The sequence below is a fragment of the Panthera onca genome, chromosome B4 (assembly GCF_046562875.1).
Source record: "Panthera onca isolate mPanOnc1 chromosome B4, mPanOnc1 haplotype 2, whole genome shotgun sequence".
NCBI lineage: Eukaryota > Metazoa > Chordata > Mammalia > Carnivora > Felidae > Panthera > Panthera onca.
In genome coordinates, this window is record NC_138345.1 from 115,554,260 (window position 1) to 115,567,813 (window position 13,554).

Genomic DNA, 13,554 nt, shown 5'->3' on the forward strand with positions numbered 1-13,554 from the left:
ATGGAACACGGGCAGAAACAGCGGAGGCAAACTAAGCCTGCAGTTAAGTTACATGTTTGCTTTGCCACTTTCCATCTAGGTAGCTCAGGTGGGAACTCTATCAGCACCATTTCACAGAATACGAAGAGCGGTTTTGCAAAGGTTCAGTTTTGCCAAATCGCTTAAATGAGCTCACAATGAGCCACCCATCCCTCAAAGATTACTAATCTTGTTGTTTACACAAAGATTATCACAGTTGTGACAAGAGAAACCAAGCTTCCACACTTTTTTTCAAGCCTGAAATTTCTTCTGTCAACTGAAACATTAATAGACTCCTCCAATTACAAATGCATTAGAAAAAGATCTTCACCTTTCTTCCTGGTTAACTCGGTGTTAACCAGCAGACATCCTTCCAAAAATTTCTAACTGTAAGTAACCAATGATCTTTCACCAATGTTTTCTTCCAAATGGAGTTCATGGTCATTTTCATAACAAACTGCTACAAAACTTTTAAAGAAAATGCAAAACATATCATGGTGAACATTTTGTAGTGTAACTGTCGAATCACTCACTATTCTGTATACCTGAAACTAAATACAACATAGTATGTTAAAAAACAAAACAAAACAATGTCAGCTACACCTCAATAAAAAACTAAAGTGCAGGACATAAGAATTCTCTTGGGGGAGTGGAGGAGCGTGAAGTGGCTGCAGGACGTTAAGTATTACTCCACCAAATAAGCTCAATCTGTAAAAATTTAAACCATTCTGTTAACTCGATTAACAAGATACTAAAGGAAAAAAGGAAAACAGGAACTAGTTACTTCACTTATAGGATAACTGATTAGTTCTCCGAATGGTGATTAAACACCCAAATCCTGCAACACAGGCCGAACTGCATTTGTCACTACTGCCGCTTTTCCCATCCAGTGGCCTCTCGACCTCGGGAGATGACAGGCCAGAATTTGAGCAAAACTCTACCTGTGGACTTCATACAGGGAGGCTGACACTCAAATGCTGCGATCTCGAACGAGTAGTTAGCAAAGCACAACTCCAGGTTCCTCCGCCAGAACAAGTGCCAGGGTGGAGGACCTGCGGTTTCTCAAGGGGAGGACGACACGCCGAGGGCCGAACTGCCCAGGAGAGCCAAGGTCCCCCCCCACCTTCCCGAGCCGACGGGGGCGTCCGCTCCCGGGAGGGACCGGCGCTCAGGCTGCGGCCTCCGTCTTCATCTCGAAGCACTACAGGGCTCGTCTCTGCTGCTTGCTCTGAGAGCTATTTTCGCCCACAGCCAAAATCAGCAACAGCAAATTACACTGCAAACAATGGAGAGGGCGCCCGCTCCGCACGGCTGGGAACTCCGGGACGGCGGCGCGAAGGCTGACTTTTCACACGGGCGGAGTCGGGGCGGCCGCCGCGCGAGACCGGGAAGCCGGCCCGCCGCCTCTGCCCCGCGCCCGCAACCCCGAGTGCCGGGGAGGCGCGGGCAGCACGGGCGGTCAGGAGGGCGAGCGAGCCGTCCCGGCGGGGCCGCGGCTGGCGGGATTCCCTCGCGTCCGGGCGCCGCGCGGCGGGCGCTCCCTGGCGGAGGGCGGCGGAGCGCGGGGCCGTCGGGGAGACCGGGCGCCCGGGTCCGGCAGGCGAGCGGGGACCGAGCAGCGGCGGAGGGCGGGGTACGGCGGGCCCGGCTCTGCTCTGCCCCCGACCCGGGCTCCGACGCCCCTCACCCTTCCCAGGCCCTTCGGCGCGGACCCGTGGCAGCAGGGGAGGGGAGAGAGGCGGGGAGCGAGAGTTGGCTAACACCGGAGCCGAAGCCCACCCGGCCTCGCCCCTCGGCGCGGCGCCCCCACCGCCGCCCTGCCCGCGCCTCTCACCCGGCTCTTGCAGCGGTGGTGCCGGCCCGGGTCGGAGTAGGTCCGGTCCACGGTGAGCGCCGTGTCGCTGCCCGGCATGTCGGCGCTCGCGCCGGCAACTTTCCCGTCTCCCCCGGCCGCCGCGCCACGAGCCGCCGACCGTGCTCCGGCTCGCCCGGGGAGCCGCGGCCGAGGGGGCGGCGCGGGCTGCTGCAGCTGTTGCCGACACCCGCGCGGCAGCCCTGCGCCGCCGCCGCCGCCGCCGCTGCTGGGGGTGGGGGTGGGGGTGGGAAAGGGGGTGGGGGAGGCGGGGCAGGGACGCCAGAGTCTCCTCCCCCTTCCCCTCTCCCCGCCTCCCCCTGCCCACCCGCAGGGCCCAAGACCCTGCCCGGGTGCAACTTCTCCGCCTCCCTCCCTTGCTGAAACTTGAATCCACCCTCTCCCACCCTGGCCTCGTTTCCTTCAAAATTTGATTGACATCTACCCTACCTGTGGGCTTATTTGTATGTTTATGATAAAAGGTGGATTTCTGGCAAGACGTTGAGGCTTGCCTTAAATGCTTTCTTTTATGTATGTTATTCTATTACTCAACATGCACTTACTGGGCATCTACCATGTGCCACACCCTGGGGCAGGGACCAGAGATTTTTTTTTTTAAGCCCATGTTTTTCTTATCCTACTGAGCACACTCCCATTTAAACAAAGGTCTATGGTGTTGTGTATTTTAATTTTGTGTATCTGGCTCACTATTTTATGTGGAAGTTACTTGGAAGTCAAGATACATCTTTTCATATTAGTATTCCCTATTTCCAGGGAATAGTCCCTGCCCACAAGAAATTTGGAGTCTACAAGAGAAAGCCCTGACTAGTGAACAATTAAATATTTTACCTAAGCCAACATCCAGTTATGGTTTGGTTAGGAAGGGTGTGCTAGTGGGAGACTGAGTGAAAATACTGAGATTGCAGCTGCTCCAAAGAGGGGTTTGGGGGGACAGGTGACAAGCCTAGAAGGAAGGAAGCAAATGCTCCTCCCCTTCAAAGGGTTTAGGGGGAAGGTCTTGCAGGCACAAGAAAAATACTGAGCATAAAAACAAAGGTCCATTGGGAAAACCTCAAGTCACCAGTTTAGGGGGTGTCTTTAGGCACAGGACACTAGCAGAAAAGTAGGTGGAGACCATGTGGTGCTGGGCTTTACCCTCAAGGAGAAGTTCAGTTTTTTCTGTGGGTGCTAGACAGCTGCTGGAGGTTTCTGAACAGGAAAACGACAGTATCAGGATGGAGGTTTAAGGACATCTATCTTTTTTTTTTTTTTTTTTTAATTTTTTTTTTCAACGTTTTTTATTTATTTTTGGGACAGAGAGAGACAGAGCATGAACGGGGGAGGGGCAGAGAGAGAGGGAGACACAGAATCGGAAACAGGCTCCAGGCTCCGAGCCATCAGCCCAGAGCCCGACGCGGGGCTCGAACTCACAGACCGGGAGATCGTGACCTGGCTGAAGTTGGACGCTTAACCAACCGCGCCACCCAGGCGCCCCAAGGACATCTATCTTATAGCCATGGGAAACACTGACTGATTAGAGATGTGTAAGGGACACTGGTTAGAAGTCCACTGCAAAAGGAGAACAACCTAAATGTCCTTCAGAAGGAGACAGAGTAAGTAAATTATGATATATACATCCCGTAGGGTATTAGGTAACTGTAAGAGAATGAAGCAGCCCTTTATGCATAGCCACAGAAATATCTCTAATATACATGGTTAAGTGAAAGATGTGCAGAATAACATACACAGTATCCCACCATCTATGTAAAAACAGAATATATGTATAGGCTTATATATGCAAGGCATATTTTTCTGAGAGGATAAACAAGAAACGAGGGAAACCGACAAGAAACTGATGGCAGGAGAGGGGCCACATACTAGGTGCTTCCATTTATACCTGTGAATGGATGAATTACTCCCATGAGCAGCAGCCCTCCTGAGTTCAAGCCTGACTCTTGGGGAGGGGAGGCACAGTCCTAAGTCAGTAAAGCAGGAAGAGCCATTCCAATAAAGTCAGAGAAGCCACTGACCAAGGAGAAATTCCCTAGGGACTCCCAGATGCAGGTAAAAGTAATGAACAGAGCAGATGTCCCCACAGAGCCAAAGAAAAGCCATCGGACTGTAAAGACAGGCATCTGTGTTCATTTAAAAAATAGGTGTTCTGCTGAGATCAGGGAAGACTCTGACAGGAACAGAATCTCCACACACAGACTTGAAGATCAAAGGAGAACAGAACAGTTGCAGATAGATGGTTGGACCAAACTGACCTCACTCATGTGTTATTTTTTAAATTTGGGATACGGGCACCTGGCTGGTTCAGTCAGTGGAACATGTGACTCTTGATCTTGGAGTTGTAAATTCAATCCCTACACTGGGTGTAGAGATTACTTAAAAATGAAATCTTAAAGAAACAATCTTTTTAATAAATTCGGCATAAAATGGAAGCCACAATATGCCTACCTAGACAGCTAGAAGAAAGGGATGAGGAAAAGATTTATTTGTCACTGTACATGCTTTTGGAACTTGAACACTTTCATTGTGTGCACATATTAACTATTCAAAAAGTAAAATAAAAAAATATTTTTAGGGGCACCTAGGTGGCTCAGTCAGTTGAGCATCCGACTTTGGCTCAGGTCATGATCTCACTGTGAATTCAAGCCCCACATCAGGCTCACTGCTGTCTGTGCAGAGCCTGCTTTGGATCCTCTGTCCTCCTCTCTGTCTGCCCCTCCCCTACTTGTGCTCTCTCAAAAATAAATTTAAAAACATTAAAAAATTTTTCAAAATATTTTTTTAAATAAAGAGGGCAAACTTATTAAATCTTAAGAAGAAACAGAAAACCCTATATAGTCCTAAAACCATTCAAAAAATGAAATCAACACTTTAAAACACTGCCCACCACACCCCCTTCCCCAGCCCCCAATTCAAGACACAACTACACAGGTCCGGAAAGTTTTTCAGGCAAGTTCTTCCAAAGCAGAATGCAGAGAAGAGAGATATCAAGTGTGTGTATGTGAATTTAGCTAGGGTGAGTAGAGAAGGCCACTCTGATAAAGCGACATATGAGCAGAGACCCGAGAAGTAAGGAAGCCAGCGATGTAGATAAATGAAAATTTCAGACAGAAGGAACAGCAAGTACAAAGGCCCTGGAGCAGGAACATTTTGGGAGTGTTTAAAAAAGCAAGAGGCCAGTATTCACCGTAAACACAGTGGATGAAGTCAGAGACATTTCAGAGGCCTGATCACATAGGACAAAAGATTTAGGCCATTTTAAGAACTTTGACTTTAATTCTGAGGTACAAGGAAAGATTTAGAAAATTTTAAGCAAAGTAGTGGATGGTCATGCTCTGCCTTTTCACTTGGTGGGGGGGCGGGGGGGAGGAGATCCCTACCTCACAGCATACACAAAAATCAATACCAGATAGATTCAAGACCTAAAGTTGAAAAACCACAGCTTCTAAAGCTGCCAGAGGAAAATGGGATAATATCACTATGATCTCAAGTCATAAAAAGCATAAACCTTAAACATTTTTAACTTCTGCTTATGAAAAAAATAATAATAAAAATAAAGATAAACCACAAACAGAACTCAAGCCAGAAGAATCAGTATGGATGAAGTTCACAATCAATACTAAGAAACAAAATAAACAAGCCACATGAATGTACATGAAGATTCATGTAAAGTTAAAAAAGATGAAGAATAATGCCATTTTTATGAGAACAAAGACTTATAACTAAAACTATGGAGAAAAGCAAGAGCTTGAAACATGAAAATTTCAGGACAATATCTCTGGTCAGGGGGGACAAAGGATTCAGACAGGAGAGAGGTATAAGATTATAATATAAATAAGGTTCTATTTAACAAATGACTACTGGTACACTGGATGTGTATTCATTCACACACACACAATGTTTCCAAGTAATTAAAATTTTTAAAGACAGCAAAGACTCAGGGACAGATGTAATAATGGCATCCTTAATCCTGAGAGTAAGTTACCAGTTGGGGTATCTGCTCAAATAAATAAATGTGATAGCACGTTTATAAGTATTAAAACTTGATGGGGGCACCTGGGTGTCTCAGTTGGTTAAGCATCTGACTTTGGCTCAGGTCATGATCTCACTGTTTGTGAGTTCAAGCACCGAGTCGGTTGTCAGGGCAGACAGAGCCTGCTTTAGATTCTGTGTCTCCCTCTCTCTCTGCCCCTCCCCCACTTGTGCATGCACACTCTCTCTCTCTCAAAAATAAATAAATTTTTTTAATGTTTATTTATTCTTGAGAGAGAGAGTGCAGGCAGGGGAGGGGCAGAGAGGGAGGGAGACACAGAATCCGAAGCAGGCTCCAGGTTCCGAGCTGTCGGCACAGAGCCCGACATGGGGCTCGAACCCACAGACCGTGAGATCATGACTTGAGCCAAAGTCAGATGCTTACCGACTAAGCCACCCAGGTGTCCCCAAAATAAATAAACTCGTTTAAAAAAGTATTAAGCCTTGTTATAAAAGCAAGAAAGGTGGTCTATTTTTAGTAAGTCATTATGTCAATCTGATCTCACAAAGATCCATTCTGAAAATCTGTGAAAGTCCATCTCTGGGTTTTTCCCCCTCATTTGCCTGACGCCCAATTTTTTTTCCAGCTACTTAAGGCTACACCAGGTGTACTACTCAGGTGCATTTGTATGTGTAGTATGGTATGCACAACTTTAGAGAGGCCACACCTAAGTGAGGTCCCTGACAAACCAAGGCTGGGCTTTGGTAGTTGTGCCAACAGGCATAAGCTTCCCATATCTATTACTGCCTTGGTGTTCCTTAGAACTCCATCCTGGAAAATGCTGGCCCTCGATGAGAATGATGAATTAAAACTTCATTAGGCTCACTGAAATTTCAATTAGCAGAGGATGTTCTTTTCTAGATCATTTATGTCATAAACTAGTTAACCAAAAGCTGCTCTATGGGACATTCATACAAAATAATGTTTTTTTAAGACACCAATTAAATAGCACAAAAGCAAGTGCCCTCCAAAAGAAAGAAAACAAGCAGCCTCTCGCTGATCACCATTTGGCTCTCCTACTGGGAAGTGGGGTCCAAATAGACCAATGCCTAAGATTTTGTCAGTCTCTGAGAGAGGGAGGGAAAGAGAGAGAGAGAGAGAGAGAGAGAACACAAATTTCAAATTTCTCCTGTCAAGATAAGAATTGTCTGTGCCTCTGACACCTCCCCAAGACCTTCTCTCTACCAAAAAGCAAAAAGATTTTTTAGTTTATTTATTTCAAGAGAGAGACAGAGAGTACATGAGCGCATGAGCAGGGGAGGGACAGAAGAGAGTGAGTGAGCACCTGACTCGAGGCTAGACACGGGGCTCGATCCCAGGACTGCGAGATCATGAGCTGAGCGGATATCAAGAGTTGGACACTTAACGGACTGAGCCACCCAGGGGCCCCAAATCACACTTTTAATGTCACAAATACATCCATATCAAGAAGGAATACAAAGGTGCAAACTCTAGGGTGTGAGATAAGAATTTACTTCCAGGGGTGCCTAGGTGGCTCAGTCGGTCAAGCATCCGACTTCGGCTCACATCATGATCTCGTGGTTTGTGAGTTTGAGCCCCGCGTTGGGCTCTGTGCTGACAGCTCTGAGCCTGGAGCCTGCTTTGGATTCTGTGTCTCCCTCTCTCTCTGCCCCTCTGCCGCTTGTGCTCTCTTTCTCTGTCTCTCCCCAAAATGAATAAACATTAAAAAAAAAAAAAAAAAGAATTTACATCCAAAGTGTAAGCAGCACAGTAAGGCAGCTTACTGTGATCCAAAATGGATCCAAAGATTTAGATCCAAAGAAAAGGATTGGGTCATTTGTGCTGCAATAGTTTAAAGTTTAGAATGACAAGAAAAGGCTTTGTGAAAGAGGTAGGATTCCCCTTGACTTCTGTAGTACGAATCTGTTACGTTTGCCTGCCTAGCGGGTGGCCCTTTATTCTCAAAACGGCGCCTGGATTTTCTTTTTGGGCCCTAAGCGACACCCATCCTCCACAAGTGGTTTAGGTAAGGCAGCCCACACCCCTCACCTGGCTCCAGGGAGAGGCCAGTTGGAGCTACTGTGACTAATGCAGGAGCAGGCACGTGCCCCAGTCTGAGCCCACAGGAGTCACCCGCGATGCCTGCTGCAGCCACTGGGAAAGAGCTGTGCCCCCGCAGGAAGCACTGCTAAGCTGGCGGGATATAAGCCTGCTGCAGTGGTGGGCATCCTTGCCACCATACAAAGACAGCCCCCCTGAAAAAAGCCAAGCCATGAAAGGAGAAAGATTCATTACTAAATTATTAAGGGACTACATCCAGCTTTTCCCATTATCTATTTCCACATGACAAATCATCCTAAAGTGTATTAGCTTATAACAACTAGCGTTCAATTGCCCGTGATTCTGCGATTTGAGCAGGCCCCCAAGGGGGGGTGGCTTTTCTCTGTTCCCGGTGACACTGGCTGGGGCTGGAGAGTCCAGGATGGCTTCACTCAGTCCAGGGGGTGGCTGGAATGCCTCAGGCTGGCCAGGTCTCTGTATTTGTTTTAAATGTTTATCCATTTTTATTTTGAGAGAGAGAGAGAGAGAGAGAGAGTGAATAGGGGAGGGGCAGAAAGAGAGGGAGAGAGCGAATCTCAAGCAGGCTTCAAGCTGTTGGCACAGAGCCCAACATGGGGCTCGGTCTCACAAACTATGAGATCATGACCTGAGCCGAAATCAAGAGTCGGGGCTTAACTGACTGAGCCATCCAGGTGCCTCCTCTGTATTCTTTTTTAATAAAATAATTTTGTATTTTATAGTCTCCTCTTTCCCAAGGCTCCCCTCTCTCCATCAGGGTAGCTGGACTTCTTTACATAGTTGCTGGCTTCCAAAAGAACAAAAACAAAAGCTGCCAAACCCCCTAAGGCCCGGCCCGGAACTGGCAGGGTATCACTTCTGTCACACTGTGTTAGTAAAAAGGAGTCAAAAGTCCAGTCCAGTCCAGACTCAAGGGGAGGAGAAACAGCATCTGCCTCTAGAGAGGAATGGTGTGCACATACAGCGAGGGGAGAAATTGCAGGCTTCCATTCATTATGCAGTCGAGCCATCACACCAGACGTGGCTAGCCCCCCATATGAAGAAATGTATTGCTTTTTGGGGGTAAGCCAGGTTTAAGAATCCTGACTAACATGGCATTAAATGCTGACTATGGGTAGAAAGAAGACAAGTAGAAGGGTAGCATTTCAAGAGGCGGCAACAGCTATGGACAGCATGAATACAGGAGAGTAAGCAGAGAACTCCGGGGGGCGGGGCACAGAGTTTTCTCAGGCTACTAGCTAAACAGCCTTCCTTGGTCAGTCCATGCCAGATGACCCCCAGTGGACGATTATCTAACCATGCCTGTATTTCTCTTTTTAACACAAAAGTTCCAGTATCTTACCATGTTATTTAAATATTTTTATGTGAGGCCTCCTGGACAGCTCAGTTGGTTAAGTGTCCCAACTATTGATTACGGCTCTGGTCGTGATCTCAAGGTTTGTGAGTTCAAGCCCTGCATCAGGCTCCACACTGACAGCACAGAGCATGATTAGGATTCTCTCTCTCCCTCCCTTTCTCTCTGCCCTTCCCCCACTCATGCACATGCTCTCTCTCTCAAAATAAACTTTTTAAAAAATGTATTTTATGTGATAATTAATATGTGATTCCACTAGATTATGGGTTACCTGAAGGACTAGGCCTCTTAGGTAAATGTGTACATTCCTGATGGTCCCTAACACAGCATCACGTATTCAATATATGTTGAACGTATTGTTGAATGATGGATGAACTCAACATTTACTAAATGCCTACTTATTTTCCAAGCACTGGGGCTTAAAAAACAATAAGACATAAGCAAACGGTAACTCCTGCCCTCAAGGGGTTGGAATGAATAATATACAGGAATAAAATTTGTTGAATAATAAATATTACCAATTTTCAGATGCTGACTAGTTACGGAAGTTTGTGAATTCTCCAACGATTTATTGAGTGCTGTTGGTGTGACAGTCTCTGTCCATTCTTGGTGCTGGAAATAAAAAAAGAATGAGACACGGTCCAGTCTTGAATCCATCCAGACAGGGAGAGACACATTAAAAAGAAAAGAAAACAAAACAAAAAAAAAAACAAGCAAACAAACAACAACAAAGAAAGAACGTTGTTATGGATGTAAAGATAGCTATGTCTCAGGTTCAGCGGTGGGGCAAAAAAGGAAGTGGTTCCTCATGAACCTCACCTCCTTAGGTGTTACAGGCTTACATTACAGCAGGGAGAAGGAAATAGACATAAAGAAAAGTCCGACTTTAAAAAGGGATAAAAATGTAAGCCTCTTACAAAGTAAAGGAAAATGTATTTCCTTTCATATTGCATTTTGATTTAATAGTACAAGAACGTGTTCCCTCTGGGAGAAACATTCATAAGACAAAAAGTGCAATAAGCTTCTTTATTTTTTGAGGATTTAAGGAGAGGAGAGAAAAGAATAAATGGTATTTAAAAATTTATACAAGTAGCTTAAGGTGAATGCATAATCAATCATATATATATGTGTATGATATAAACATATATAAACAACCTCAATATAAATGAGGATCAAAGCTTCTAGGCTGATGCATTTCCAACTGGAAATGACCATTCTTCTCTTTTTTTTTTTAAGATTTTATTTTTAAGTAATCTCTACACCCAGTGTGGGGCTCAAACTCACAACCCCAAGATCAAGAGTCGCACGCTCCACCGACTAAGCCAGCCAGACCCTCATGGAAATGACCACTGATAATGTTTATATTTAATTTTTAACATAGGTTCTATATGACTATAAGAAAACAATCACTGCATTTATTTAGCATTAGCAACCATCTGGCAGAGAAGCCCAAAACTTCTAAAACTTTGATAAAAAATAGGGAAGCACAAAGACTCAACTCGAGCTCTACAGGCTGGCAAACTTGTCTTCTAATATTCCCTTTTTTTGCCAATGCAATAATTTCACGCTAGTCATTTCTCAGGAGCAATGAATTTTAAAGAAGATTTTACAGGAAATCCGGAAATTGGTCTCTAACGCTGTCTTCCCTATAGACTTGAGGCTGCATTAAGAAGTCCAAAAAAATGCATTTTACCATGTCAAAATGAAACACTTTTGCTTTGTGTTTCTTGTTGAAAGGATGAAAAAGACAAGATACAGATGGGGAGAAAATATTTGCAAAACCACATATCCAACAGACTAGTTGGATTAGTATCTAGAATACATAAAGAACTCTCAAGACTCGATAGTAAAAAAATACAAACAATCCAACTAAAAATGGACAAAAGACATGAAGAGACATCTCATCAAAGAAAAAATACAGATGGCAAATAAACACATAAAAGTCGTTCAGCATCATTAGCCATTAGGGAAATGCAAATGAAAACCACAAGATATCACTACACACCTATCAGAATGGTTAAAATATAGCGATAGCACTAAACGCTGGCAAGGACACAGAGAAATGAGATGATTCATATGATGATTCCTATAAAACTAAACATGCAGGCAGGGGTGCCGGTCTGGCTTAGTCAGAAAAGCATGCGACTCTTGGTCTCGGGGTTGTGAGTTTAAGCCCCATGTTGGGTGTAGGGATTACTAAACTAAACTAAACTAAACATAAAGGGGCACCTGGTGGTTCAGTTGGTTAAGCTTCCAACTCTTGATTTCAGCTCAGGTCTTGATCTTTCGGTTGAGAGTCCAAGCCTCACATTGGGCTCTATGCTGGGCATGGAGTCTACTTTAAAAAATAAAATAAGGGGTGCCTGGGTGGCTCAGTTGGTTGGGCGTCCGACTTCGGCTCAGGTCATGATCTCGCGGTCCGTGGGTTCAAGCCCCGCGTCGGGCTCTGTGCTGACAGCTCGGAGCCCGGAGCCTGTTTCAGATTCTGTGTCTCCCTCTCTCTCTCTGACCCTCCCCCGTTCAAGCTCTGTCTCTCTCTGTCTCAAAAATAAATAAACGTTAAAAAAAAAAAAGTTTTTTTTATTTATTTTTTTAAATTTTTTTTTTTTTCATGTTTATTTTTGAGACAGAGAGAGACAGAGCATGAACAGGGGAGGGTCAGAGAGAGAGGGAGACACAGAATCTGAAACAGGCTCCGGGCACTGAGCTGTCAGCACAGAGCCCGACGCGGGGCTCGAACTCACGGACCGCGAGATCTTGACCTGGGCTGAAGTCAGACGCTCAACCAACTGAGCCACCCAGGCGCCCCAAAAAAAGTTTTTTTTAAATAAAAAAATGAAAATAAAAAATAAAATAAAATAGGGGGGCCTGGGTGGCTCAGTTAGTTGAGCATCCGACTTCGGCTCAGGTCATGAGTTCGAGTTCAGTTCGTGAGTTCGAGCCCCGCATCGGGCTCTGTGCTGACAGCTTAGAGCCTAGAGCCTGCTTCAAATTCTGTGTCTCCCTCTCTCTCTGGTCCTCCCCCACTTATGCTCTGTCTTTCTCTCTCTCCTTCAAAAATAAATAAAAACATTAAAAAAAAATTTTAATGCAATAAAATAAAATAAAATAAAATAAGGGCGCTTGGGTGGCTCAGTCCGTTAAGCATCCAACTTCGGCTCAGGTCATGATCTCATGGTCCATGAATTTGAGCCCTGCATCGGGCTCTGTGCTGACAGCTCAGAACCTAGGGCCTGCTTTGGATTCTGTGTCTCCCTTGCTCTCCGCCCCTCCCCTGCTTGCACTCTGTTTCTCTCTCTTTCTCTCTCAAAAATAATAAACATTAAAAGATAAAATAAAATAAAAAGTAAAGTAAACATGCAAATACCATATGACCCAGAAACTGCACCCTTAGGCATTTATCCCAGATTGAAAAGAAAATGTATGCTCACACAAAAGCCAGCGCACGAATATTCATGTTAGTTTTCTTCACAGAAGCCCAAAACTGGAACCAGCTCACATGTGCTTCAATACGTGAATAGACTGTGGGGCATCCATCTTACAGACTATGGCTCAATAGTAAAAAGGAACAAGCTACCGCTAGACAATGACTTGGGTGAGTATCAGGGCAATTATACTGAGTGAAAAAGCCAATCCCCAATTCCATTTATGTAGCAATCTTGAAATGACAAAACTACAGAAATGTTGAAGAAACTGGTGTTTGCCGAGAACGGGGAACGAGGTGGGGTGGGGAGGCCACTGCAGGAGGGGATGGACATGGCTATCAAAGAGTGACACGAGGCGATGGAACGTGCTGTATCTAAATTGTGGTGGTGGACAGGGCCCACTCGTGCAAAATAACTACAGAGAACTAAATGCACAAATGAATACAAGAGAAACTGGGGAAATCTGAATAAGATCACAGATTGTACACTGTTAATATGATATTTGAATTACTATACAGGTTCTGCAAGATGTTGCCTTTGGGGAAACTAGGTAAGGGGTACACGATCTCTTTCTGTATTACTCCTTATAGCTGCATGTGAATCTACAATAATCTCAAAATTAAAATTCTAATTAAAAATCTATTTTCAACTTAGGCGCAACTGTGATAACTTTCACGGGAAAAACTTTGGGTTTTGGAAGGGGGAACACTACAGCAGATAGGAGTGGGCGGTATAGGGATTTTTTCTCTAGAGAAATTGTCTACAGAACAGAGTTCTTCCAGGTCTGGCCCCTTGTGACATCGGAGGAGGGGCCAGCTGT

General features: G+C 45.2%; 1 protein-coding gene across 4 annotated transcripts in view; it reads right to left on the reverse strand.

Moving 5' to 3' along the window:
• The window catches only part of TMCC3 (transmembrane and coiled-coil domain family 3), a 290,652-nt gene that overhangs the window by 76,581 nt on the left and 200,517 nt on the right, over positions 1 to 13,554 (reverse strand). The window contains exon 1 of one of the 4 annotated variants that reach the window (XM_078449610.2): positions 1,853 to 2,212. The exons of 2 other annotated variants lie outside the window; for them this stretch is intronic. In XM_078449610.2, the coding sequence (XP_078305736.1) occupies positions 1,853 to 1,930 (78 nt within the window). In that variant the 5' untranslated portion in view covers positions 1,931 to 2,212. Of the gene's footprint in view, positions 1 to 959; positions 1,071 to 1,852; positions 2,213 to 13,554 lie in introns of those variants that run through there. One more of the 4 variants, XM_078449611.2, reaches the window with a different exon arrangement.